This window comes from Panicum virgatum, chromosome 6K, assembly GCF_016808335.1.
Source record: "Panicum virgatum strain AP13 chromosome 6K, P.virgatum_v5, whole genome shotgun sequence".
Taxonomy (NCBI): Eukaryota; Viridiplantae; Streptophyta; class Magnoliopsida; order Poales; family Poaceae; genus Panicum; species Panicum virgatum.
The window spans coordinates 32,454,662-32,481,918 of NC_053141.1; the positions used below are offsets into that span (position 1 = coordinate 32,454,662).

General features: G+C 46.6%; 1 protein-coding gene across 1 annotated transcript; it reads left to right on the forward strand.

Moving 5' to 3' along the window:
• Positions 1–615: 615 nt before the first annotated feature.
• Positions 616–11,911, forward strand: LOC120713402 (norbelladine synthase-like). The gene is made up of 2 exons (XM_039999378.1): positions 616–769; positions 11,610–11,911. Exons 1-2 carry the CDS (start codon positions 616–618, stop codon positions 11,909–11,911), a joined length of 456 nt encoding a protein of 151 aa, XP_039855312.1.
• The last annotated feature ends 15,346 nt before the right edge of the window (positions 11,912–27,257 follow it).

A 27,257-nucleotide genomic window follows, 5' to 3' on the forward strand; every position in this document is an offset into this window, starting at 1 on the left:
CACAGCACTCACCCAGCAGCAAACGACGGGACTTGTGGATGCTTACAGGGAAATAAAATACACAGGCGGCTGCAGGCAGAGTACGAGGAAGTGAGGATAGAACAATGAAGTACTAGCGAGTCTTAGCTTTAGATAGGATCATCAAGCACGCACCGTTGCACGCAACAAACTAGTGTAAACGCGGAGTACATCCAAACAAATGCGTAGTCCCAATCCCAAGCAAGGCAAGCAAAACAAACAAGGGCGCGCGCCCAAGAGGCTGATCTGATCTGATCACACGAGAACGCCCCGGCAGGCCACATACGCCTGCACGCCGTGATATGAAATTTTTATTTAGCGTGCGTGATGGCCATGATCAGTAGTTTAGTTTTCGTCTTCGTCGTCAGAGACAACACCAAGATGACTCCACGGCTCCAGATCTCAAATCACGGCATCTAAATGGCTAAGATTCCAACTTGCAATTCAAATAAGAGAGGGCATCTTTATTAATTAAATAAGTCACTAGCTTGGTTATATAGCCACCAGACAGCTCCACCTGGTTTTCACAGGCAGTCAGCACATAGAGGCCCCTCAGTCAGCTGAAGGCCGAGCGATCGAGAGCTGGAGGTCGTCGCAATGAAGGGGAGCACGGTCCACGAGCACGAGACCGACGTCCCCGCCTCCGACCTGTGGGCGATCTATGGCACGCTCCGCGCCGCCGAGCTTACGGTGGAGCTGCTCCCGCATATCCTGGCCAAGTTCGAGGTCATCAGCGGCGACGGCGGCGTCGGTACCATCTTGCACCTGACGTTCCCCCTGGTGAGTGAGGAATGTTGAGTACTCTATCCTGCTTGTGATGAGTGAATTGTCAATCGTGCGGTGTGATCGTGCGCTTGGTCTTTGGATTGCAGGTACATGGGCGTCGAGTGTCGACGGGGAGCTGCCGTGGAGGTGCTGTGGCCGATGGACCGTGCGGTGGACGGCGGTGAAGGGCAGCCGGGACCGGAGCTCGGACCGGGCGGCAGCTGTGGCGTCCACTCCTGGATCGAGGGCGCAAGCGGCGACGGAAGGCGGGTTTTTTGGTTTGCGCCACAAAACCAAGGAGGCGGACGGCGGTTGAAGACGCCAAGTCGTGGAGGCACGGGCGTCGGTCTCAGGACTGACGGAGGCGACGGGCGTCGACGGCGTCTAGGGCCTCGCTGCGGGCGAGGAGGTGACGGGCGTCGGGCGGCGTCTAGGGCCGTCAGGAAGCTGAGGCGGGAACGGCGTCTAGGGCCACGGCGTGGAGGCGGAAATCTTCCCGCGCGTGAGGTTTTGGCGGTTTTCTCAAAACCGGCCACCTACCCGGGTTTCGCGGACCCTCCAAAACCGCGGACTGGATCTTCATCAAGACGGCGGCATCGCGGAGAAGACTTCGTTTCGAAGAAAGAACCTCGGCCATCGGATGAGATCGTTGTACAGGGGGTGCTGCAGGCCAACCGGTCTGACCGGTCCCTGGCACCGGTCTGACCGGTCTAACCAACCGGTCTGACCGGTCCATCGTACCGGTCTGACCGGTCCCGCGGGTATAAATACCCCTTCACTTGTGTTAGGTTAAGAGCGGCTTTTGTAATCTGTTCGTGGACTCTCTGTTTCTCCAGGCCGCCGCCCCTGTGTTCTCCTCCCCCTATTCCTCTCTTTAGAGTAGATTTGTTCATGGATTTGTGAAAGTTTATATTGGATTTGATTGGGAAAGGAGGCCCTATCCTCCTTGTGCCCTCTGGGCTTTTGAATCAATCCAATCCCGTCCCTCTTGTGCTTTTTGTGATGGATTTTCGTTTTGGTTTTGATGCACTTGATTGCGACGGTTTGTAGGGCTCTTTGGATTGATTCCTGCGCTTCTAGCTTTGTGCCAATCCCTCTGGAATCATGAGCTCTTCAGAATTGAAGTTTTCGAGTATTTGAGAAAACCCCAATCCCTTTTGATCTCCTCCATAATTCTCTAGATTCGTTGATATTTAGGCCGAGATCTTTTGGGGATATGTTCACGGGGTAGGGGCGAAGCAATCCCCCAAGTTTCATCGGTTTTAGTGGTCGTTTGCTCGGGATTCAACGTTTGAATCAAATTTCTCGGGGGTTTTCTGGGTGCTACCAGTCAGACCGGTAGGCACTACCGGTCAGACCGGTCCAGCGCACCGGTCAGACCGGTATAGCGCACCGGTCAGACCGGTCCAGGCAGATCAGTGCTGCAGATTTTCCAATTCGCTTCCGATTTGCTTCGTGGTTTCGCTCGCTCGTTCTAGGCCTTTTGCGTTGGGTTAGCTTTTCAATAGCTACTCCATACTTTGGTCAGAACGCTTGAGGGTTTGGGCATTTTTGGGATATATGCCGACGATTCGAATTTCGAAGAAATTTTGATCGGCTCCCATTCACCCCCCCTCTGGTCGCCGGCTTCGGTCCCACAATTGGTATCAGAGCTTGGTTGAGGTTTTCAGTACCTTAACCGGTTCGAAAACCACTTGGCGACCATGGCGAGTCTTGGTAAGATCCCGGTGTTTTCTGGCGAGGACTATGCCTACTGGAAGGTTCGCATGAGAGCCTTCCTGCAGAGCATGGGAGCCGATGTCTGGGAGATTACCACGAACCAGCTTTACGAGGTGCTGGCTGTTCGGACCACGCCTCTTCAGGTGACCCAGCACGAGGCTAACGCCAAGGCTGTCAATGCCTTGTTCGCTGGCGTTTCTCGTGCGGAGTTCTCACGCGTCCAGGGTTTTCAGGAAGCCCACAAGATTTGGACGTGCCTTGAGAACTACCATGAGGGTACACCTCAGGTGAAGGCCAGACTGTTCGAGACTCACCGGCGTGAGTACGAGAACTTCACACAGGAGCCGGGTGAGAGCATTGACCTGATGTTCAGTCGTTTTCAGTCGATTGTGAACAAGGTCAATGCGAACAGATCTGCTGGTGCCCTTGAGTACACAGAGCACGAGAAGGCTCTCAAGTTGCTCTACGCACTTGACCGCTCTGTGTGGGATCTTAAGGTGAACACGATCATTGAGTCTGCAGGCTATGAGACTCTGACCGTGAACGAGCTTTTCAGCAAGCTCAAGGCCACGGAGGTGGATAACCAGACACGAGCCAAGCTCAATGGTGCCCCTCCTTCCAAGAGCGTCGCTCTTGTGACTGGCCCAGGTGGATTGAGCTCTAACGCTAACTCTGCTCTTGGCTTTTCTCTTGCCTCTTTGCCTTCTGTTTCAGATGAGCAGCTGGAGACGCTGGGCGACGACGACTTGTGCCTCCTCATCAGCAAGTTCCAGCGTGTCTACCACAACAGGCAGAGGAAGAAGAACCCCGGGTGCTACAACTGCGGCGATCTGAACCACTTCATCGCCGATTGCCCCAAGAAGTCCGGCGGTGGCCAGAACAACTCCTTCGACTACTACCGCCACCGCGACCGCGACGAGGGAGGCTCCAACAAGGAGCGTCGGCGCCACAAGCACCGCAGTCGTGACCGGGGAGGACGCTTCGACAAGGAGTCGCTCAAGAAGCGCTTCCAGTACAAGGCCAAGAAGCGGGAGAAGGCCTTCCTGGCGCAGCTCAGCGACCTCGACAAGAGCTCCGACACCGACCGCTCTTCTTCACCGACCTCCGACGATGATGACAAGAAGAAGAAGAAGCGGGACAAGGAAGCCACCGGCTTCATCGGCCTTTGCTTGGCGGCCGGTCGACGCAAGAGCTTCTGCACCATGGCGGGAGAAGCCGATGGTGCTCGTGCGTCTTCGGGTGGACATGCTACACCGACGCACTCCGGCTCTTCTCCTGGATCCGAGAGCGATTCAAAGGTAAACTCCACGATCGACCTGCTTGATACAGAGGTTAGGGAGTTGTACGCCGCTCTCGACAACCAGAAGAGGCTGCTTAAGGAAGTAGCTAGAGAGCGTAGAAAGCTTAAGGCTGAGCTGGCTTGTGCTAGGGAGAAGTCTAGTGAGGATGAGTGCGTTGGCTGCATATCTCACATGAATGATCTTGTTGCTCTCTGTGCCAAGCATGATGAGAACGTCGCGAACTTAGATGTTGCTAAGATTTCGCTTGCTGACGTTTCTCATGAGCTCGCTAAGGCCAAGCATGAACTAGAACTGGTTAAGGATGCTCCTATTGTTAGCGATGTACTTGAATGCGAGGAGTGTCCTATCTTTAAGTCTGATCTAGCTTCGTTGCAGTCTAAGTTTGCTACTGTTGTGTGCGAGCTAGAGGAGATGAAGTCTAGGCCAGTTTTGCTTGGTGCTTGTAAGCTTTGTCCCACGCTTAGGTCGGAGCTAGAGGAGAAGAACGCTTTGATCAAGTCTTTTGGAAAGACTAAGGTCATAGAGTCTAGCCCACCTATCGACTGCTCTATTTGCCCTGGTTTGATTTCTAATTTAGATAATCTTGCGGTAGAGAAAGCCAACCTGGAGAATGAGAATACCTATCTTAGGGCGATTCTGAGTTGGGTTTCTAGCAGTGAGCCGCAGTTGGGCATGATGATCAAGCAGTTCAAGCGTGGTGATGGGTTTGGGGTCGGTTACACATACACGAAGGCAGACTTTGACAGGTTGTATGGTAAGATTGGCAAGGCTGCTGGAAACACTGCTAGCACGAGCACACATCCTTCGCTTGTTGACCCCGCGGATGGTGTGCTTAAAGAACCACCGAAAGCACCTCCGCAGAAGCAGGTTTGGGTTCCAAAGCCCAATGAGCTGAGGAACTCCCTCGACATGCTCCCTGCTACCACAGCCCAGGTTGCCCAGAAGAAGAGGGCTGCTCCTCCCCGTCCGCAGGCTAGGCCTCCACCTCCCAAGCGTGAGGTGAGGTACCACTGCGAGTTCTGTGACAGGGAAGATCACCTGGAGGAGTTTTGCTTCAGGAGGAAGCGGGCTGTGAGGAGAGAGCAGGAGAGACTGAACGCGGACATGTACTCTGCTCGGGTGCATGATCCTTCTCGGCGTGGTGATAAACGAGATGCTAGGATGCGCCGTGTAGGTGGAGGTCAGGGAGACGGTGGTGGTTACCGTGCTCCAGCGGGTGGTCGCTTTGCCGGCCGTGCTCCTGGTCGTTTTCAGTACGGCTATGGACCACGAGACCGAGGCTTTGGAGGAGGTTTTGAGGCTCCACGCTTTCCTCGCGGTGGTGTTCGTCAGTCACGCGGTAGACGGGACGAGGGATACGCTTTGTCTGGTTTTGCTAACCCTTCTGTAGAGCAAATGACTCGACACTGGTTTGCTTCTCACTTTGCTAACCCTAGTGTTGAGACATTTGCTCACCCTTTGTCTCACTACTGATGTGCAGGTCGGAGGCTTGGAGAACAGGTGGATCATGGACTCCGGTTGTTCGTGCCACATGATCGGAAATGACAAATGGTTCTCCAGTCTCACCCCGATGCGCTCAAAGGAGTACATTGTGTTCGGGGATAATGGAAGAGGAAAGGTACGTGGACTTGGCGCTGTTCGAGTTTCTGATCGCTTTACCCTGAGAGAAGTTGCTTTGGTTTCGAATCTTGGTTTTAATTTGCTTTCTGTCTCGCAACTTTTTGATGAGGGGTTTGAGGTTCGCTTCAAGGAGGGCTGTTCGCGTGTTTTGGATTCCAGGGGAGATTTGGTTTGCCGGATTACACCTCGCGATCGAGTTTTCTTGGTTGACTTCTCTGGAACTCCTTTTGGCCCTTCTCATTGTTTGATGGCTGGTTCTTCTTCTGATTTGTGGAGGTGGCATAGGAGACTAGGACATTTGAGTTTCGATTTGTTGTCGAGACTGAGCTCACTTGGCCTGATCCGAGGATTGCCCAAATTGAAGTTTGAGAAGAACCTTGTTTGCCATCCGTGTCGCCACGGGAAAATGATTGCCGCTTCTCATCCGCCTGTTAATCAGGTGATGACTTCTCACCCTGGAGAGTTGCTACACATGGACACTGTTGGTCCTTCCAGGGTGATGTCTGTTGGTGGGAAGTGGTACGTGCTTGTGATTGTGAACGACTTTTCTCGCTATTTTTGGGTCTTTTTCATGAGAACCAAGGATGAGGCTTTCGAGTTTGTTCGAGACTTGATCTTGAGATTGAAAAACGAGCTACCCCAGGCCATGCGTGCGATCCGCTCTGACAATGGCACAGAATTCAAAAACGCTCGTTTTGATGTCTTTTGCAGTGATCAAGGGCTTGAACACCAGTATTCTTCTCCCTACACTCCACAGCAGAATGGAGTTGTAGAGCGGAAGAATCGGACGCTGGTTGAGATGGCGAGGACGATGCTCGATGAGCATAGGACTCCTCGCAAATACTGGGCTGAGGCAGTTAACACCGCTTGTTACGTGTCCAACCGCATTTTCTTGCGTGCTTTCATGCACAGGACTTCTTATGAGTTGCGGTTTAGACGCCAGCCCCGTGTTGACCATCTCAGAGTTTTCGGTTGCCGGTGCTTTGTGCTTCTAGATGGAAATCTTGATAAGTTTGAGTCTCGCTCGTCTGACAGTATTTTTCTCGGTTATGCTTCTCACTCTAGAGCATACCGTGTGCTGATTATTGATACTAACATCGTCAGAGAGACTTGTGAAGTCACTTTCGACGAGACTGCACCGTGCAATTCTTCTGTCTTTGAAGTTGCAGGAGATGATGAGCTCGGCACCTCCATCTTTGAAGATGAGGAGGAAGAAGCTGCAGATGGCGAGGCTAAGGCTACCACGCGTGCTGTGGACCCAGCTATCTCTGCTACGAGCTCGGACGATGACGACGGCCCCGACCCGACTACGTCTACTTCCCGGGGGCTGTTCGAGGAGGTGACTCAGGCTACACCAGCTGCACCTGAGGAGACACCAGCTTTGGTTGAGGAGGAGGCGACTTCGACACGGGAAGCACCGCGACACATTCAGCGTCGCCATCCACCTCAACAGATGCTAGGTGATCTCAACGAGCGAGTCACCAGGTCCAAGGTAACAAGTATCTCTGGCTTTGCTCATTCAGCGTTTGTTGCCTCTTTTGAGCCCAAAGATATTGGACACGCTCTTTCTGATTCTAATTGGGTCAATGCGATGCATGAGGAACTTGAAAATTTTGAAAGAAACCAAGTTTGGGTTTTGGTCGAGCCTCCACCTGATTGTAATCCCATCGGAACGAAGTGGGTTTTCAAAAACAAGCAGGGTGAGGATGGTTTGGTTGTTCGAAACAAGGCTCGTCTTGTTGCCCAGGGATTTTGCCAAAAAGAGGGTATTGATTTTGAGGAAACCTTTGCTCCTGTTGCTCGTTTGGAGGCTATTCGAATCTTTCTTGCATTTGCTGCTTCCAAGGGTTTTAAGGTTTTCCAAATGGATGTTAAATCTGCCTTCTTGAATGGTTTTATTGAAGAAGAGGTTTATGTGAAGCAACCCCCTGGTTTCGAAAATCCCAAGTTTCCAAACCGTGTTTATAAACTTCAGAAACCTCTTTACGGTTTGAAACAGGCACCTAGAGCTTGGTATGATAGATTGAAAACCTTTTTGCTGGCTCAGGGCTTTAAAATGGGATGTGTTGATAAAACTTTGTTCCTCATGCGATCCGGCACTGATTTTCTTTTAGTTCAGATATACATGGATGATATTATCTTTGGTGGCTCTTCTCACGCTCTTGTGTCCAAGTTTTCTGAGCAGATGTCCAGGGAGTTCGAGATGAGCATGATGGGTGAGCTGCAGTTCTTCCTCGGGCTGCAGATCAAGCAGACTCCTCAGGGCACTTTTGTCCATCAAGCCAAGTACACTAGAGACTTGCTGCGGAAGTTCGACATGAGCGACTTGTCTCCTCAGCCGACTCCGATCAGTACATCTACGACGCTTGATGAGGACTTGGACGGCGAGGCGGTGGACCAGAAGGAGTACAGGAGCATGATCGGCTCGCTCCTGTACCTGACGGCGACGCGACCGGACATTCAGTTCGGCGTCTGCCTTTGTGCGCGCTACCAGGCTTCTCCGCGCACCTCCCACAGGCAGGTGGTGAAACGCATCTTCAGGTATCTGAAATTCACCCCTAAGTTTGGTCTTTGGTATTCTGCGGATTCTTCTCTGGTTTTGGTGGGTTTTTCTGATGCCGATTTCGGTGGGTGTCGGTTGGATCGCAAGTCGACATCCGGCACTTGTCAATTTCTCGGTACATCTTTGGTGTCTTGGTCCTCTCGCAAGCAGGCTAGCGTAGTGCTTTCTTCCACAGAAGCCGAGTATGTTGCCGCTGCTAGCTGCTGCTCCCAGATACTTTGGATGAAGCAAACCTTGCAGGATTATGGCTTGAGTTTTGGTAGGGTTCCCATCTTTGTAGACAACATGTCAGCCATTAGCATTGGAAAGAACTCTGTCCTACACTCCAGAACCAAGCACATAGACATCCGATTCCACTTCCTGCGAGATAACCATGAAAGAGGACACATAGACCTGATCCATGTCACTTCAGAGAGGCAAACCGCAGATATCCTCACCAAACCGCTAGAGCAGGACACCTTTGCTCGCTTGCGAGGGGAGCTTGGGGTTTGTTACCCCTTTTGATCGCTGACTTTTGTTTTGGTTAGCTTGGTAGGTCTTTGTTTTGCTTCTCTTTGTTTTCTAGGTTTGGTAGTGGCATTGTGCATATGCATTGTACATGTTTGCATTTTGCATTGTCTCACTTGCACTAGCATTCTTGTATACATTGCTATGATCTTCTAATGCCTACTCGTGTGAGTTGATAAACTTGATCATGTATAGCTTGCTCCATTGTGTATATGACATCATCTGAGTTAAGCTATTTTGATTTGAAAATCTGAAAACATGATCACCCTGTCTTGGCTACCAGCATGTTAGGGCGTGTTGATATGCTTTGCTATCTTATTCATGCTAGTGTGGCTTTTAGTTCAGCAATTCATACTTGAAATGATCTAAATCTGATAAAATTGCTTGAACGGTTCTTGAAATGGATTGAAAAGATCCAGGTGGGATTGCTTGTCGCACTGATCGAGCTTTCGGGACGGCTCACTTTGCACTTGTGAGAACCCGGGCAAGGCTGTGCATGACTGAAACGAGTGCTTTAAGCTTCTGATTGTCTGTTGGCATAGGCTTGGCCTCGTTGCTAAGTAAAGCATGACAAGCTTTCAACCCCTGGCATTAAGAATTGCTTGATACAAATTTGATTGAAAAAAAAATGAATGATCGCAACATGTTTTGGCTGGTTTGGCTCACCTGTATGAGTTTGAGTAGCACTGCTTTACATTTCCTACTTGTTAGTGCTAGATCATGGGTGATGCTTTTATTTCTCCTAAACTGAACTTGCCTAGCTCTAGACTGATTTGATATACCCTGTTGAGCTAGATGCAGGTCTTGTTTATGGATGCACACATGCTTGAGACTAGATGTTGCTCATATCTTTGTATCCCTGAATGCTTTCACTTACACCTCCTGCATTGCATTCATTGCATAGCATCTGTTCAGGGGGAGTCTCAGCTTCAGGGGGAGCTCTAGGTCTTTGTAGCCTTGATGTGTGCATGTGCCAACAAGGGGGAGAATTTTGAGAGAAGTGATCAAACAAGGGGGAGACTTGTTTGATTTTTGAAAATCTTGTTGTGCACAGGGCTTTGAGAGTGCATCATTTTGGGAGAGTTGCACTTGTGAGAGGGAAAAACTTTGCTTGGGGAGTTTCTGCTTTGGTTTGGCTCCTGGTTTCTTCGTTTTCCCTCTGCTTCTTGCATGACTGCGTCGAGCGTTACCTCTGTCTTTGAGGAGTCATGTTTTTGGCTTTTGATCGATTGCGTCGAGTCTTTGCCCTTGTCTTAGGGGATCGATCTTTGCTTGAGTAAGTGATTGTTCTTGCCTTTCTGAGCTTTTCGTCACTTGCTTGAGTTCTTCTCTTTCGTGCTTCTTTGTTCTTCTTTGGTTCCACTTCTCTTGGTTCGTTTGTGGTGTGTTGACAATGCACTCATCAAGGGGGAGATTGAGGAATGTTGAGTACTCTATCCTGCTTGTGATGAGTGAATTGTCAACCGTGCGGTGTGATCGTGCGCTTGGTCTTTGGATTGTAGGTACACGGGCGTCGAGTGTCGACGGGGAGCTGCCGTGGAGGTGCTATGGCCGATGGACCGTGCGGTGGACGGCGGTGAAGGGCAGCCGGGACCGGAGCTCGGACCGGGCGGCAGCTGTGGCGTCCACTCCTGGATCGAGGGCGCAAGCGGCGACGGAAGGCGGGTTTCTTGGTTTGCGCCACAAAACCAAGGAGGCGGACGGCGGTTGAAGACGCCAAGTCGTGGAGGCACGGGCGTCGACGGCGTCTAGGGTCTCGCTGCGGGCGAGGAGGTGACGGGCGTCGGGCGGCGTCTAGGGCCGTCAGGAAGCCGAGGTGGGAACTGCGTCTAGGGCCACGGCGTGGAGGCGGGAATCTTCCCGCGCATGAGGTTTTGGCGGTTTTCTCAAAACCGGCCACCTACCCAGGTTTCGCGGACCCTCCAAAACCGCGGACTGGATCTTCATCAAGACGGCGGCATCGCGGAGAAGACTTCGTTTCGAAGAAAGAACCTCGGCCGTCGGATGAGATCGTTGTACAGGGGGTGCTGCAGGCCAACCGGTCTGACCGGTCCCTGGCACCGGTCTGACCGGTCTAACCAACCGGTCTGACCGGTCCAGCGTACCGGTCTGACCGGTCCCGCGGGTATAAATACCCCTTCACTTGTGTTAGGTTAAGAGCGGCTTTTGTAATCTGTTCGTGGACTCTCTGTTTCTCCAGGCCGCCGCCCCTGTGTTCTCCTCCCCCTGTTCCTCTCTTTAGAGTAGATTTGTCCATGGATTTGTGAAAGTTTGTATTGGATTTGATTGGGAAAGGAGGCCCTATCCTCCTTGTGCCCTCTGGGCTTTTGAATCAATCCAATCCCGTCCCTCTTGTGCTTTTTGTGATGGATTTTCGTTTTGGTTTTGATGCACTTGATTGCGACGTTTCGTAGGGCTCTTTGGATTGATTCCTGCGCTTCTAGCTTCATGCCAATTCCTCTGGAATCATGAGCTCTTCAGAATTGAAGTTTTCGAGTATTTGAGAAAACCCCAATCTCTTTTGATCTCTCCCATAATTCTCTAGATTCGTTGATATTTAGACCGAGATCTTTTGGGGATATGTTCACGGGGTAGGGGCGAAGCAATCCCCCAAGTTTCATCGGTTTTAGTGGTCGTTTGCTCGGGATTCAACGTTTGAATCAAATTTCTCGGGGGTTTTCTGGGTGCTACCAGTCAGACCGGTAGGCACTACCGGTCAGACCGGTATAGCGCACCGGTCAGACCGGTCCAGGCAGATCAGTGCTGCAGATTTTCCAATTCGCTTCCGATTTGCTTCGTGGTTTCGCTCGCTCGTTCTAGGCCTTTTGCGTTGGGTTAGCTTTTCAATAGCTACTCCATACTTTGGTCAGAACGCTTGAGGGTTTGGGCATTTTTGGGATATATGCCGACGATTCGAATTTCGAAGAAATTTTGATCGGCTCCCATTCACCCCCGCTGGTCGCCGGCTTCGGTCCCACAGTGAGGTTCCAACTTAATCAGGCCCTTAAAATCTTGGGCCTTCTTTGGTCAAACCAATTAAAGAAACCATTTTATTCTGAAACCATGCGTTCCTAAAAGAACTTGATGTGATTAGTTTCTCTGCTCTCTCTTGCCAGGTATTCCGGGCCTGGAGAGTTACAAGGAGTTCACCAAGGTTGACAACGAGAACTACGTCAAGGAGGCGACGGTGATCGATGGTGACCTCCTGAAGCTGGGGTTCCTCTTCTACATGATACGGATCGAGGTCATCGCGAAGGGGCCCGGCTCGTCGGTGGTACGAACGACTGTCGAGTACGAGATTGATGACGCGCACCCGGAGCTTGAAGCTGTGGCGAGAGCGGCGCCTTTCGGTGTGATCGCCGTGAAATTATCCGAGCATGCCAAGGAGAAGAAGGTCATCACTCAGGCAGCCTCTTGATTGGAAGAGCTCAAGAGAGCAAAGCTTATCAAGAAAGACGAAATGGTCTACTACGAATAAGTCGTGTGTTTTTAATCTTGCATCTCGAGTGTTGCTGTGAACGCGAATTCATCTGGATCGAACAAATCACAGATGTTTCATCTAATTTGTTCACCACATCCACTGTTTCAAATAAGAGCTAAATTTATGTGATTGAAGGTACAAGAGTACTTAAGAGTACTAGTTAATCGTTGATCAGAGATAGATTTTAATAAAAAGAGTTGAAAAATAACTAAAGGGTATTTCAGCTAATGTCCATTTTCCTATCCGTAACCCCACCACACGCTGGAAAAAGAAACTGAACACACGCCGCCGTTTCTGAGCTCATCAATCTCCCGCACAGGGACTCGGCCAGTATCAGTGCCGCCGCCGGCCATCTTCGATCCGTGCACCTTAAGGCTCGCAGCCCTGCCTCTCTGCAGTCCTGCACAGCACCGCCTCCATTTGCGCTACTAAAAAACAATGTGCAGGAATGTCTCAATTTTTTCAGCGGAGATAAAAATTTCGAACATTCTTACAGAAGGAACATGTGTATTGTAGCAATTGACCCGCCTCTTGCTGCCTCCTGAAAATGGCACCCATTTGTGTGTGTGTTGGGGGGGGGGGGTTGGTTTGACTCGGAATGGCTCGGTGTCTCTTGCGCTACAAATCCAGAAACCATCGCCTGAAGGAATACATATTCTTTATTAGGCTGATTTATTACTGTATTTGGCCCAATAGAACGGTTCGTTGCGGCTGATTAGCCCAATAGCAAAGCTCTGTGCGGCTGGTCATATGCAAATTGATCTGTACATACGCGTATGCACATACAAATTGAGTCGCATGCACGTGCAAATTGATTTGACTCTACACATGGATGCAACGTTGCGGTACTTATTTTTCCTTTTTCTTGTTTTGTTTCTTTTTTATGCTTTCTTTAATTTTTTATTTGTATTGCTATTCCAGATATTTCTTCTCTAATATATAGGTATAATTTGACTTTCTTTTCAATTCAATTTCTCTCTTCTTTATTCTTGTTTTCTTTCATTATTTTCCATTTTTCTTCTAGCGACTAAGTTATGTGATTGATATAAATATATTAATTTTTGTGTTGTGAAATGATTCATAAATTGTATGTTATTTGATATATATTTGATTATATTGTAGATACATTTATCTTTATAAACTTATTTGTCTGCATGTAACTAATTTGTTCACAACATCAAATTATTTGTTCTTTTTGTAGATTAAATTGTTCCGTCACATTCATCAATTTGTTCGCGATATTCATTTTTCATTACTTATCATATACAATCAAATATTCACAATATTTAATATTTTGTTCGTAATACATTATTATTTGTTTGTTATGTTTAGTTAATTTGTTCGTAAAAATAATTATTTATTCGTGTTGCTAAATTATTTGTTCCCAGAATCTAAAATTAATTATTTAATTTTAAAGAAAATAGATTTAAAAATTATCATGCAAATATAGGCAAATGTGATCTTGTTTTGAAGATCTTGTCATAACAAAGATAACTGTGCAATTCAAATTTAATTTAGATGCTCGGTTTAATAGTTATAGCTTTTTTTAGTTTTAGATTTTGCATGCACGTGGGTGACGTCATGGTCATTGTCCTCTCTTGCATGCATGCATTCTATCTCCCTCCACTTTATTTTTTTGAAAAGATATCTCCCTCCGCTTTAGCCACTAGTTTGTGTTGCTATGTTATTGGGCCGATGGCCCATATAATCCGTTGTAATTGAATTTGTTCAGGTGATGAATGTGGCTACAGTCGCCTGCGGTGACATATAGCCACGCCCGGTTTGACTCGCTGTTCACACTCAATAATAACCTATTTTAATTTTCAATTTGAGCTAAAATTTATGAGAATTAAAATCTCATGTATGCATATTTTATCCAAAAAGGTCGAATTTCATATTTCCCTTAAAAAATATTGCTATATCAAAATTTGGACAGAAAAGCAAGTAAAACATGCTTTAAGCCCCAAGCTACAAAACTTGACCAGCCGGAGCACGCTGGTGGCCACTATTGACAGATCTTATGCGTCAAATCCAAGCCATCAGCTTCTACATGAGCACATAAAAGAGAGCATCAACATTAGTGCTAGGACTTATTGCTAACGAATTCTACAAAAATGTTGATTTATATTTGTGTGCAGATTGTTTATGTTTGGGAATCAGAAAAAAACACAACCTATAAAGTAAGGTGGCACGTCATCAATCCAAGGCAACACTTTCTCGACCAATCAGGGCGTGAGCAAGAGGATCAATAATGGGCCCACTAGAGCAAAAAATCGACATGGGAAACCACATGGCAGCCTCCTTGATGAAAATGGGGTCGGTTGGCCACCAAAATGGGTCGACCGACCACCCAGGTCGCCTGACCAGGTTTTGGCGCCACCGCCTTACCTTTTGCACGTCCCACACACATCTCACACTTCAACTCTCGTCTCACTTTTGGGAGTTAGGAGCTTACGTTAGAGGCTTTAGTACTGGTTAGCTAGTGCTAAGAAATTAGGGAGAGAGTGAGAGGGAGTTGGGAGGTGCCGGTTGGCCCTGACGCTCTTCTCCAGCTTTTACCTCGACGGATCCTTATCAACTATAGTAAGTGTTCGTGATTTATTTTGTGCTTTAGTTTTTCTTAGTTAAGTAGTTCTAGTATCCTAGTTGTTCGTGACTTGTTTAGTGGATGCCTCTAGTGTATGACTATACTGATAGAGATGGATGCTCTGTGCGACTCTAGAGTTTGTAGAAGACAGTGTAGACGTGGTGTATAGACTAAACTCTACCTTTGGTTGTGGTATAGCCCCATGGTTTGTAGAGGTAGCATGCAGGTGGTGACAACCCTGTTTTGTGCTACCGTAACCCTCCATGTCTAGGTATATCATAGAAGCCATGATACCAGAACTCGCTGGTCTTATCCAGGGAAAGCTGGTAGCCCGAAGTAAACAACTAGTTAGCTCTATCTTACCTTTGACTCTGAGCCCTAGAACTCCTCTATACTCCTTACCTCTTCGGTAGTGTGGTGACCTTGGATGAATTTGAGCCTTAGATAGTATACTCATCTTCCTCAGTGGATACGATACTTTGGAATACTTTTGGGTCAAAGCTACTATGATATCTGTTGTTGGGTATTCTAACGATGCGAATAAATTCGCAAGCACACGGATACCATCGTAGCTTTCACCCGTGAGTATTCAAGGGTATCATTTCTACAGAGAACATGTGTGCACTAACTCCTAACTTAGTCGGTCCAAGGACACACCAAGAATAAGTGGCAAGGCTGGAGAGGATTCCTGCCGTAGCACTAAAGATGAGTTAAAGGTCGATCTCTTGGGTAAGACTCGCTTCGGGCACCGTCTTACCTCTAAAATGGTTAGAAGACTCCGGCCAACGGCTCTAAGCTATATCCGAATGTGGAGGATTACGAAGGACCGTAAGGTCTGTCACCACCTGCGGCCTACCTCTATAAACCGTGGGATATAATATAAGGCAAACAAAGGTAACCCTCAGCCCAGACACCATGTCCACCTACTGATTACTACTACAGTCTAACTAAGTTTGTCGACCCGTAGCAAAGTACAACACTCTATATAAATACGGAGTGACGAAACCGCGTGTAAGAGAACTGATCTCACTCATACAAAAGTACTATACAAGACAGGAATCATAAATACCAACTTATTCATACTAGAGGAAGCTAGCATTCGTAGAGGTACAAGACCGGAGAAGACAGCTGACAGGCCCGGCGCCTCCTAGAACTACTAGCCTAGGCAGGGCCTCGCCTTTGCGTTGGAGCACTACATCTTCAAGTGAAGGAGGAAGAGGAGTTGGTGGTGTGTGGAATGAGGGAGGAGGTCCCCCTTTTATAGTGTTGGAGGCCGGGTCCCGCCATATGCACATATGGAAGGTATCAAGGTTGAGTAGGTGCTACTCCACCCCAAGATGCACCTGGACAGGATTCAGGCTTGGTTCGGGCGACAACCCTGTGGGTTGGCTGAACCTTGGGTGCCACGTCTCGCGCTGGCTTTCGTCTGGGACACTGCCAGGAGGGTCCCCAAGTGGGTACATGGTGGTTGACTGTAAGTTTAGGCTGTTTGCTTGTGCTTGTGAGCCCTTGAATCCGTGTGCTTTGCTCTGATTCGTCGAATGTGTGTTTTCTCTCTTACTCACTTGTGTTTCTTACCCCCTTTATGTGTGATTGCAGATATGGCTTCGTGAAATCAACAGTTCACCAAAACTTGTGAAAATGGTTAGAATTAATACTCCTATTTCTAGTTTTGGTATTTATTGTGCTATTATTGTACACAAGAGTTGACGGTCAAGTTTGACTTAAGATCCGTCAACAACACCCCCACACTTAGCCTTTGCTAGTCCTCGAGTGAAGGAGAAAGGACTAAGGTGGATGGCACTCCTTGGATGTAATCTGCATACAAGTTATTCCAAACTTTCTCCAGTCCTGTGAACTTTGGTGTGATTACCATGCTTTCTTGGTTAATTGAAGAATGGAACAATAAAGACTTCAGGTTCCTAGATCTTCTTGCTTAGAAACTTGGGTTTTTATATTTTAAAATAAAAGAATAGTCTTGTTCCTCAAATTAACCTCTCGAATCACTCTTTTTGTTTCAGATCCTCGCTCTTCAGAGCATAGTAGTCAATGGAGTTCCCTAGGCTTGATAGGCTAGCCCAACGTTGTAGATCGCCATCGAAACGAAGAATGAACAACAATTAGGTTGCAAAAAGAAAAAAAAGACAAAAGAGTTATTGTGTTTTATAAATTCGATTGACGGGGTTGTTTCAATGGGCCCTAGCCCTCTATATTGATAGGGTAGTAAGGTCACAGGTGGCATCCTATAATTAAAAAAATGTAAAAAACCGACCATAACTCAAGTTTAGGACCCCCTTTACCATTATATTACTATCAGAATTTTGCTATTCCAATTGGAGATTTCAAGTAAACAATAGAGATTTCCAACCCATGCAATTTATATCGAAAAGTTCCGTATTGGAACAGAAATTTCGGTTGATTGTTGGGATTTTCGACAGTCCCTAGAATTCCAGCCGCTAATATCTTTCGAATGCCATAATCTCTCTTATACGGGTTCTAAATTACGCAAACCATATATCATTTTCCATCATCTTCATTAGGGCTATCCTTTGATGAGCTCCACTCCGATCCACGGTTTGCTTCCTTATGTCCATGACTTAATCCATTCCTTGTATTTTTTGCTCTAACTCAATAATGAGAGATACATATATGGACAATTAAGATGCAAAACCAGGGGTACTTTAAATTAGTTTTGATATATTTCTAGAAAAGGTGTGGCTAATTGTTTGATGGGAACTACCAAATACTAAGGTAGGGGTGAATTATGAGAACTCAAAACTAATCCTCGACTTTGACTATGACATGCTGAAAATTATCCCAAACATAATATATACCTAGTTGTGCATCCAAGGCACTGCTGCAATATTTCGTGTTTCCAATTTCAACATTTCATTTTTACGGTTTCTAACATTTTGAAAATCAAATGTTGAACCTGTTTAAAACATGTTGAATTAATCCTATCAAAATGTTGAAGATATTTGCAGCCGCTAGTTGGGGCAAATGGGCTTTAAAGATGAATAGCTCATCTATATTACACAAGATATATAGGAGCCTCGAGAACATGTGAGCTGAGCCACAGGCGTGAGCAGATTAAATAGGAAGAGGAAACGTGGTCGACGAATCATCTGGTAACCAAACGCTGAACAATTCGTTCAAGCTGTCCTCCTCAATCCCAATTGCTGTCTCCCACAATCCCAATCTGCTATCTCTTCCGATCTCCTCTTGCTGTCGCTAACATCCTGCAGCCTAAATATATTCCAGATGCCTCTCAAGCCCAAATCTCAAGCCATTTCTAAGCATGGAAATAGATCAAGGTAGAGCCCTGCATTGTATATACATTACTAGCATTGCACGTGTACTTTGTTCCAACATCATCCTACTTGTGTATATATAGAGATCGAGAAGCCGTGCTGCATACTCGTCCCGTCCTCTATTTATTTAGATGACAACCACTAGTAGAGAAAAAGTTACTACTGCCCTGCAATTCACTATCAGGTCGTTCGAAAATTCATAGCATCATTCTTATTGCTGGTTCTTATAAACAACCCGTCAGTGACAATGGTTGGAGTGTCGCCACTAGTTGTGTCACGCGATCTGAATTTGATGGTAAATTGCTGGTAATAGTTTTCGACACATTTGTTTTGTACCTTCTCACAAAAATATCCAAATATTTTCATATCAAGATGAACATTCTGCACTGACAACCAAGATGAACAGGGCAATCACATGGTGCACGCTTTCATGGGTACCAAACGAACCAATCAATTCAGCTACTGGTCCGGTGTTCTGGGCACTCTTCACTGACAATAACAAAGAGTGGAACAAGGAATTCTTGATTCTCGTCGCACTACGCTTGTCGCTCGCTGCCTGTCTCAAAGATGAACAGTGATGCATCGTAACCACTAACAAGCTAGCATATAACTAAAGATAGCCATAGGGTTGACGATACAATTGGCAGAGAAGACATGCGGACTGTCAAAACTAAGACGGCCAGAACACTGTATGTCCATATATATAGACAGAGGGAGAATATGCATTCCCAATCGATGCCTTCCAAGCACGAAGAGACAAGTTTAAAGAGCATAGTGACTGGCGAAACATGAAAAGTGAGGAATTAAAGGGGTCACCATGTACAAAGATTTCATATTCATAATTTTTCACTTACCGGTTGTTGCGTCTTTTATTTTCACTTCTGTTTAAGAAAGAGTCACATGCAGACATGCAGTCATACACCACTATACATATACTAGCTGCTAATCCGCCACATCTCTTATTTCAGATGATATATATGCTTACAACTATAGATGGAGCAATTGGGTCATTGAAGGAATGTGTTTTGCCTTGGCCACGCATTGGGCCATCTTCATGTTTCTCATTCTCTAGGTGCGCAGCCCTGCATAATGACCGGGAAAGGGCACCGATGAACCCTGCATATAGTATTGCTAACTTATATATCCTACTTCTGTACAAAAGAAACCATTGTGTGTAGCGGCTCTACAAAATCTCCGCCTTTAATGAGAGGGGGGTTGGACGAAGGTGAATTACCACAACGTGGTTATCACAATAAATGTGACCCGGCACTACTATATACATTCCGGAAGATGCCTAAAAGCCATAGGTTGCACAGCCCGCAATGGCCCATCCAAGAAAGCCACACTTGGGAGGGACTTCGTCAGGGCATAATAGTCAACGGAGTTCCCTAGGCTTGGTAGGCTAGCCCAGCATTGTAGATCGCCATTGAAACGAAGAATGAACAACAATCAGAGTCGCAAAAAGAAAAAGAAGAAAAGAGTATTGTGTTTGATAAATTTGATTGGCAGGGTTGATTCATTGGGACCTGGCCCTCTATATTTTTAGGGTAGTAAGGTCACAGGTGGCATCCCATAATAAGAAAGTGTAAAAAAACTGACCATAACTCTAGTTTTTGCCCCCTTTGCAATTATATTAGTACCAGAATTTTGCTATTCCAATTGGAGATTTCAAGTAAACAATAAAGATTTCCAGCCCATGCAATTTATAACGAAAAGCTCCGTATTGGAGCAGAAATTTTGGTTGATTGTTGGAATTTTCGATAATCCCTAGAATTCCAGCCGCTAATATCTTTCGAATGCCATAGTCTCTCTTATGCGGGTTCCGAATTACGCAAACCATATCCTATTCCATCATCTTGATTAGGGCTATCCATTGATGAGCTCCACTCCGATCCGCAGTTTGCTTCCTTTTGTCCATGACTTAATTAATTCCTTGTATTCCTTGATCCAACTCAATAATGAGAGATATATATGGACAATTAAGATGCAAAACCAGGGGTACTTTGCGGATGCGCTCGTAGCGTGATGGCAGCGCCTCCCGTTGTGGAGCGTGCCCGCCCAGGTTCGATCCCTGTTGGGGGCAACCTGCATGTCGCATCAGGATTTATTCCTAGGCAGGTTCTCTGGTGGCCCTCTTCCGACCGTGCTTCGGCACATGAGCAGGCATCTTCGGATGATAGGTTGTAGTAGGTCTTAACTTGCTTGTAGGGAGGTGTTGCGTGTGGTGTGAGTGGGTGTGTGGTGTGCGTCTGCTTGTGAGTTCAGATACAACAACTTGTACTCTAGCTTAGGGCTCTCAAAAAAAAACCAGGGGTACTTTAAATTAGTTTTGATATTTCTAGAAAGGTTGTGGCTAAATTTTTTGAAGGGAACTACCAAATCGTAAGGAAGGGGTGAATTATTATGAGAACTCAAAACGAATCCTCTACTTTGACTATGACATGCTGAAAATTATCCCAAACATAATATATATCTAGTTGTGCATCTAAGGCACTGCTGCAATGTATTGCGCTTCGCCACTTCACATGCACTCCATCACTCCCTATTTACCGTTGGTCTTGATATGTCTACCAAATTGACCTTAATTATTGCCTGTGGAGAATTGCTTGCTCATCGTTCAGTGTTTACTAGCTAGAGAAAGATGCGTGTTCTCACGAGGTCGCCATGGATGACCAGATGACAACTTGATGATAAACACACACGTTATATAAGCCGATTTGACTATATGTTTAAGTACTCACTACTAGAGATTGCGGGCTTTTGTCCCGGTTTGCTAAGAGTCCATGACGCTAAAAAAAAACACCCCGCAAGAATTGAACACAAGACTTCTTGCCTAATGCACAGTTTTCTTACCACTCCACCTACACAATGCATGTGACACAACATAAAATATTTTTCTATTGAGCTAACTCGTGGAGACCCCACCTACGCAGAAGGGGCCCGGAGCCCAGCTTCATCCCCACTACCTTCCGCCAGTGGTACGTCATCCAGACTCTGCCAGTGCTAGGTGATCCGGACGTCGTGTGGACTGGCAAAGCCGGACCGGAACAACATGCATGGGTTAGCATTGGACTCGGCTACATCCACACAGACCTACATCCTAAATATATTCCAGATGCCTCTTGAGCCCAAATCTGAACCCATTGCTAAGCATGGAAATAGATCAAGGTAGAGCCCTGTACATTACTAGCATTGCACATGTACTTTGTGCCAACATCATCCTACTTGTGTAGTGTATATAGAGATCGAGAAGCTTTGCTGTATACTCGTCCCGTCCTCTATTTATTTACACAACCACTAGCAGAGAAAAAGTTATTACTGCCCTCCAATTCACTACCAGTTCGTTCCAAAGTTTATAGCATCATTATTATTGCCGGTTCTTATAAACAACCGTCAGTGACAATGGATGGAGTATCGCCACTAGTTGTGTCACGATCTGAATTTGATGGTAGATTGTGTTGGGTTTAGTTCCACATTAGAAATTAATGTAGGGGGAGTACAACATATAAGACCAAGCAATCCTCACCTATCAGGCTAGTCTTTTGGGTTGAGTTAGGCCCATTATCTTAATCCGTTGTGCTCCGTTATGTCTGGGCCTCCATATAATTTCTAACAAGTGGTATCAGAGCCCATAGGCTAACAATCTCTTTCACACGTTGACGGGGGAGCCCGTTATCTCCGTTCAATAGTCACGTCTTTGTGACATTGGAGATGAAATTACTCTTGTGATGGAGAGTTTTTAAAAATTTGATGGCAGCAGCAAAAACATCTCCGTTCAGATCTAAAAAAACTTAAGGCCCGTGATGATGCATTCTAATAGAAGATTTGAGCCCAATGTGTGACCGGGGGAGATTGTTGGGTTTAGTCCTACATTGGAAATTAATGTAGGGGGAGTACAACATATAAGACCAAGCAATCCTCACCTATCAGGCTAGTCTTTTGGGTTGAGTTAGATCCATTATCTTAATCCGTTGTGCTCCGTTATGTCTGGGCCTCCATATAATTTCTAACAGATTTGCAGGCAATAGTTTTCACACATTCATTTTGTAACTTTTCATAAAAGAATTGAAACATTTTCATATCAAGTAAGATGAAGACAAGTTATATATGAAATTATAACTCTCGACAAGATCTCAGTTTTGCAATTGACAACATTTTACTTAAAGCCATTTAAATACCCAAATAATAATCTAAAATTTCAGACCGTAAAGTTCAAAACAAAAAATCCCATTACTATTTGCAATAAAGTATTAGATGAGATGGTAGGCTAGAAGTTGTGGATTCACCACATTTGCTTGTGCGTGACTTTCTATTCGCAATTGTAAGAGTCACCACTACAAAACGATTTGTAGGAACGTCCGGATTTTTTTCTAGGGCGAGGCAAAATGTAACCTGTTGCTGGAGCGGGGTCACTGTAGCAATCGACCCACCCTGAAAAAGTATTTTTAAGGGCAGATCATCCTCACCTGCCCCTGAAAATGCCATTTGTTGGGGCGAGTGACCAGCCCCTACAAATAATTTTCAAATTGGTTCTGGAAATTTGATTAATTAATAAATAGCAAAACACATTAAAAAAGTGAAATTGATAACATAAGCCTACCGTGATTGATAGAATTAGAAAAATATTAAAAGTATATTTCAGTGTATACAATAATTCGAAGTGTGAAAACTATCCTTGAGTCGTATGAGATAGTAGTGTGGTGAGTTATACATTATACTTTTACACTCTTAATATGCTGAAATATGGTTTTGATATTTTTTAAAGTTCTACATGCCACAAAAGACTTATGGTAAAAATTTCACTTTTTATATATTTTGCTATATGTTTTCATTTAAATAAAATTTCAAAATAGAAAAAATAATTTGTAGGTGGGGGCGTCATCTGCTCCTCCAAATCCATTTGTAGGGGCGGGTGGGGGCCTCACCCAACCTTAAAAATAGAACTTGTAGGGACAGCGACAACATCATCCGCCCCTGAAAATAGAGGCTCCGTCTAGCAGATGGTGGCGATCCGCGTGATGGGCAAAGCTGTTAGGCCATTGGCTGAAGCAAGTGCACGAGGTTCGCCGGGCCACCCTGGTCGCATCCCTTGAGCCGTCCACTTCATCTGCTTCCCATCTCTCTCTCTCTCTCCCCCTGTGTGTGTCCCCCTTATCTCTTCCTTTGCCTCATCTTCTCCCCACCTCTCTCTCTCTCCCCTCCCCACATGAACCTTCTACTCCCCAGATCACTCACGCTTGCTGCGCATGCCATGCCATCATGACGCCCCTCCCCGGTCCTCCTACTCCTTCAGTTCCTCACACTCGTGATCCTCTTCCTCCACCTCTCCCCGTCATCCCCCTCCACTTTCCAACTCTCCGGCTCCCTCGCCTCTGGCTCCGCTTCCACCTCTTTGTCTCTGGCATCCTTCGTTGCTCCACCCGCCCCTACCGCCCATGTTCAATTATAGTATTGTGCATAGCTACACAAACACACGCGCGCTCGACTTCGGCGGACGCCACCGCGGGTGCTCCCCAACGAGTAGCTATGATACCCGAGGAACTAGCACTTGGCCGAGTAGTGGCTCTTCAAGGATCTGCTCCGCCACCAGCTGCGCGACCGCACCATGGCCGCTCTCTACATGAGGCCTTGCCACCCCATCGACGGCTCCCGGTGTTTGCCTCTCGCTCTTCATCGCACGGGCCGACGATGTGAGGGACTAGCAGCAAGAGTCGTGGCGGCATGGGCTACGCTAGGATTTTTTTTTTGTTTTTTGTTCGATTTGTGAGGGCGGATCATCCCGTATCGCCATCTGGACCTGGAAATCCATTTCTAGGGGCGGGTGGGTAGGGTGATCCGCCCCTACAAATTGATTTTCATAGGCTGGTGAGGGGGGTCCACCTATTGGTGTTTTACCGTCAGGTTCTCCGAGGGGTATCCCGAGGAGAGTGGTTATGAGTAGGGACTCACCGAGATCAGAACATGATAGTGCAAAGAACACAAGGATTTAGACAGGTTCAGGCCGCCGGAGCATAATACCCTACGTCCTATGTGGTGGTTTGTATTCCCTCAGGTATTGCTCGATGTTTTGGAGGGGTCCCGGTTCGCCCTTATATAATCCGGGGGAACAGGGTTACATGGGAAGTCCTAGTCGAGTTCTGTTAGGATCATAGTCCGAGGAGTTCGGCTAGTTCCCGAGTACACCGACTAGTTCTACTCCTATTCGGGTAGATACAGTAAAGGTAGGGCATATTCATGTACTACTCCCTACTCTAGAATATTTCATGCCTGTGAGCAGTCCCGCTGTCCCGGGTCTGACAAGCCCCCAAGCTCTTAGTAGTCGAGTCCTGTAGGAGCCGAGTACTTTTGAAGACATTCATCGAGTACCTTCGAGTACTTTTGGACTCTGTTATTTGGGCTTCGAGTTCTTCGAACACTTCTGGAGCAGTCTGACCATCCTTGGAGTCCATCGAGTGCTTCAAATAGTCTTCCGAGTGCCTCTTCGGCTGCATCGAGGCTATGAGGTGCTCAAGCCCTGAATCTGTCTTGATATATGGTGCATGATGTACTCGCGCTCCATATAGAGTAGCCCCCGAGCCTTAGTTTGATTTGACAAATCGGTCTGAGGATCAACTCAGTCTTCTAGGTTCTCCAGATTTTTGTTTGCTATTTTTGAAAAAAGTTGCCTTTTATGATACGTACCCCGCGGCCCTCGAGCCTTGAATTCAAATCTGTGGTTTGAGGTTAAGGGTCCATGATATCGTATCATGTCCTCTGCGATCTTTCTGAGATCATCAACACTACGGCGAATCTTCTGAAAAGGTGACAGTGCGGTGTACTGTATGCCTGTGAGTTGACATGGCGAGTACTGCTGTAGAATCTTTTTTGTTTCACCTGTGAGTCGCCCTGTCCTTTGGTGTCACGAGGGGTAGTGAGGCTCTGCTTCTTCTTCTATTTAAGCAGGGTCTGAGGCCTTTGTTTCTTCAATCTTGCAGTTGTAGCCATGGGTTCCAGGTGGAGTTCTTTGCTGGAGAGTACTCGACCTCCTGATGAAAGTAGTCGATTCATTTCTGTAGGTGCTAGAAGAGTATTTGTAAACAACAAAAAACACTTGCTATCTTCGTGGCCGCCACCCTTGCTTCTCACATCGCAGCCATCCTGGTCATCTTGCACCTGGTGGGCTGATGGTGGAAGCCGTGTCAGAAGCATTTGCGGTCTGTTAGAGTAATTCTCCAGGGGGAAATTTTAGTGGTTTCCCCCTCGATGGCTTCTGGAGAGATGATATTGTTTTTGTTGCAAAACTTATCAGGGAGAAGAGCAGGTGCAAGAAGAGGATTTGCGATGTTCTTGATCATGCATCTCTTCTAGCAACAAGCCTTTTCTTTCCTGAATGTATTTGGATTATTCCCATTTGGGAGTAAGAAGATTTGTATCTCTGCGTCAGCCCTTTGGCTGTCTCCTTTGTAGCTTAGATCGAGTAGTTTCGAGTGATGAAGTTGCTTGAGATCTGTGTATTTTCCTTTATTTGGAATGTAATCCATGAATGGAAATTTCCTTTTTTGCGCTAGTTCCACTTCTTCTTGGGGAGAAATCCAGAATTTGCTGGCTAAAATAACTCTGAAACCGGTGCATGATCTTTGAGCTTCTTGTTATTTACCATACTACCACTGGCTCTGCTTATTTAGCTGCTCAAGTAAATCTAGGTTTAGCACGCTTGCTTAGCCTTCTCTGCCGCCGCTAACTCATCTGCTCTCGACTCCGAGTGCCGCGAGAAACTAGCCACCACTAGCCCCCGAGCGTGAAGCAAGAGAGAATCATTTTCTCCTCGTTCCCATGGCTCCCAAGAGATCTGCTGGAAGGGGGAAGGTGGGCGAAGCCGCTAGAGACGAGGCAGAGGTCCATGTGTGGAAGTCGTGTAAGTGTACCGACTCTCATCTGTTGAATCTAGACGAGGCAGAGGCCCAAGGCTGATTTAGCTAGTGACTACCGCGAAGGCAAGCCCCGGACATAAACCCAGTATTTCAAATTATGCACTTTATATACTACTTACTTGTGCATTTACAGTTCTTAGGATTTGAATTGAAACCCTAGATACATGATCCTAGGAACCTATGTACTGAACACTAGACTTGAGTTCGAATAATTGCTATGCTTATAGGACCGGTAAAAGTCGAGTGATTGCCTGTCACTCGCGAGCTTAATAAGAGTTGCTTGTTTTCTTTTATCTGCAATCACTATAAGGACGTCGGACGGGGTCATGTTCGATATCATGACCTCGGGTGAGACCCCGTCTGTGTTGATAAATTCTGCTACGGTCGCGGTGTGTGGTAGCGGTGGTTAAGTGTTTGAACATACTAGCCACATGCCATAAATATGGTACGCGGTAAGCCTAATAGCTGATCGGACCGGTGAGTGGATATACCTTTCACTCTCTCTTAGAGATAGGTTTTTATTTATGTTTATGTTGTGCAACACCACGGGTGCAGGGAGGAAGTTGGTGCCCTGTAGTCGGGGAGAGTGACCCTATCCACAAGCCGGAATGAAAGGTCAACGGTTGTTTGGGAACGACCCGACGGTGTTCCAAACGTGTGTGTTAGGTTTACCTTGCAAGGTTGAAAATCCAATTCGAATCGTCCGTCTCTTGCGGATATTGAGAGTACTTGATCCCTTTGCCACACAGAGTAATAAGAGTATTATTATTATGATCAATCTTGATGTTTGACTAAAGTTCTACCATGGTTGATTAGAATTAGTTGCTTACATAGAATGGTTAATCAACTAGAATATTGAAAACTAAAATGTAAAATTAAGGACCTACTCTTTGTTGCTTTTCAGCAAAAGGAAAACCAGAGTCTTACGGAACCCTGCATAGTCTAGCTAAGTGGACTAAGTATATCCGTTGATGGTTAAGTCTTGCTGAGTATTAGTATACTCAGCCTTGCTGTTGAATCCTGTTTCAGGTATGAGTTTTGAGGACCAGACCGCTAGTCTGACTTGGCCCTGCTCATTGCCCTATGGCTGGTCCGTAGAGTGGGATTCGTCTCTGGCCGGCAATGACCCCGATGAGTGATACCTTGCTTGGGCTTGCTTGGTATCCTTTTGAGACGTGTTGTAGCCGTTGCATTTTCTTTCTGCTGCTTGAACTCTAAACTTTAAACTTATGTCTTGTATAACATTTTACTGAGTTTGGACCTATAATAATACTTTGAACATGTTGTAATAACTACTATGCTTGTGTTGTGAGATATATGGTTGTAATATCTCTGGACTCGCCTTCATGCGGGGTATGCTTGTTCGATCCAAGATCCGGTGGTTGTATCGGGACGTTACCCGACAGACCAAGAATTGTTCCGTTTAAAGTGCGTTTGAGTCGGTGTTGCCTTTATGGTGATGGCCAGCGCACTTG

Bases quoted from the DNA above. Each gene is read 5' to 3' on its own strand.
- LOC120713402 (XM_039999378.1), top strand. From the start codon at position 616: ATGAAGGGGAGCACGGTCCACGAGCACGAGACCGACGTCCCCGCCTCC. The intron at 770-11,609 runs GTACCATCTTGC...CTCTCTTGCCAG, and splicing joins CAGCGGCGACGGCGGCGTCG to GTATTCCGGGCCTGGAGAGT.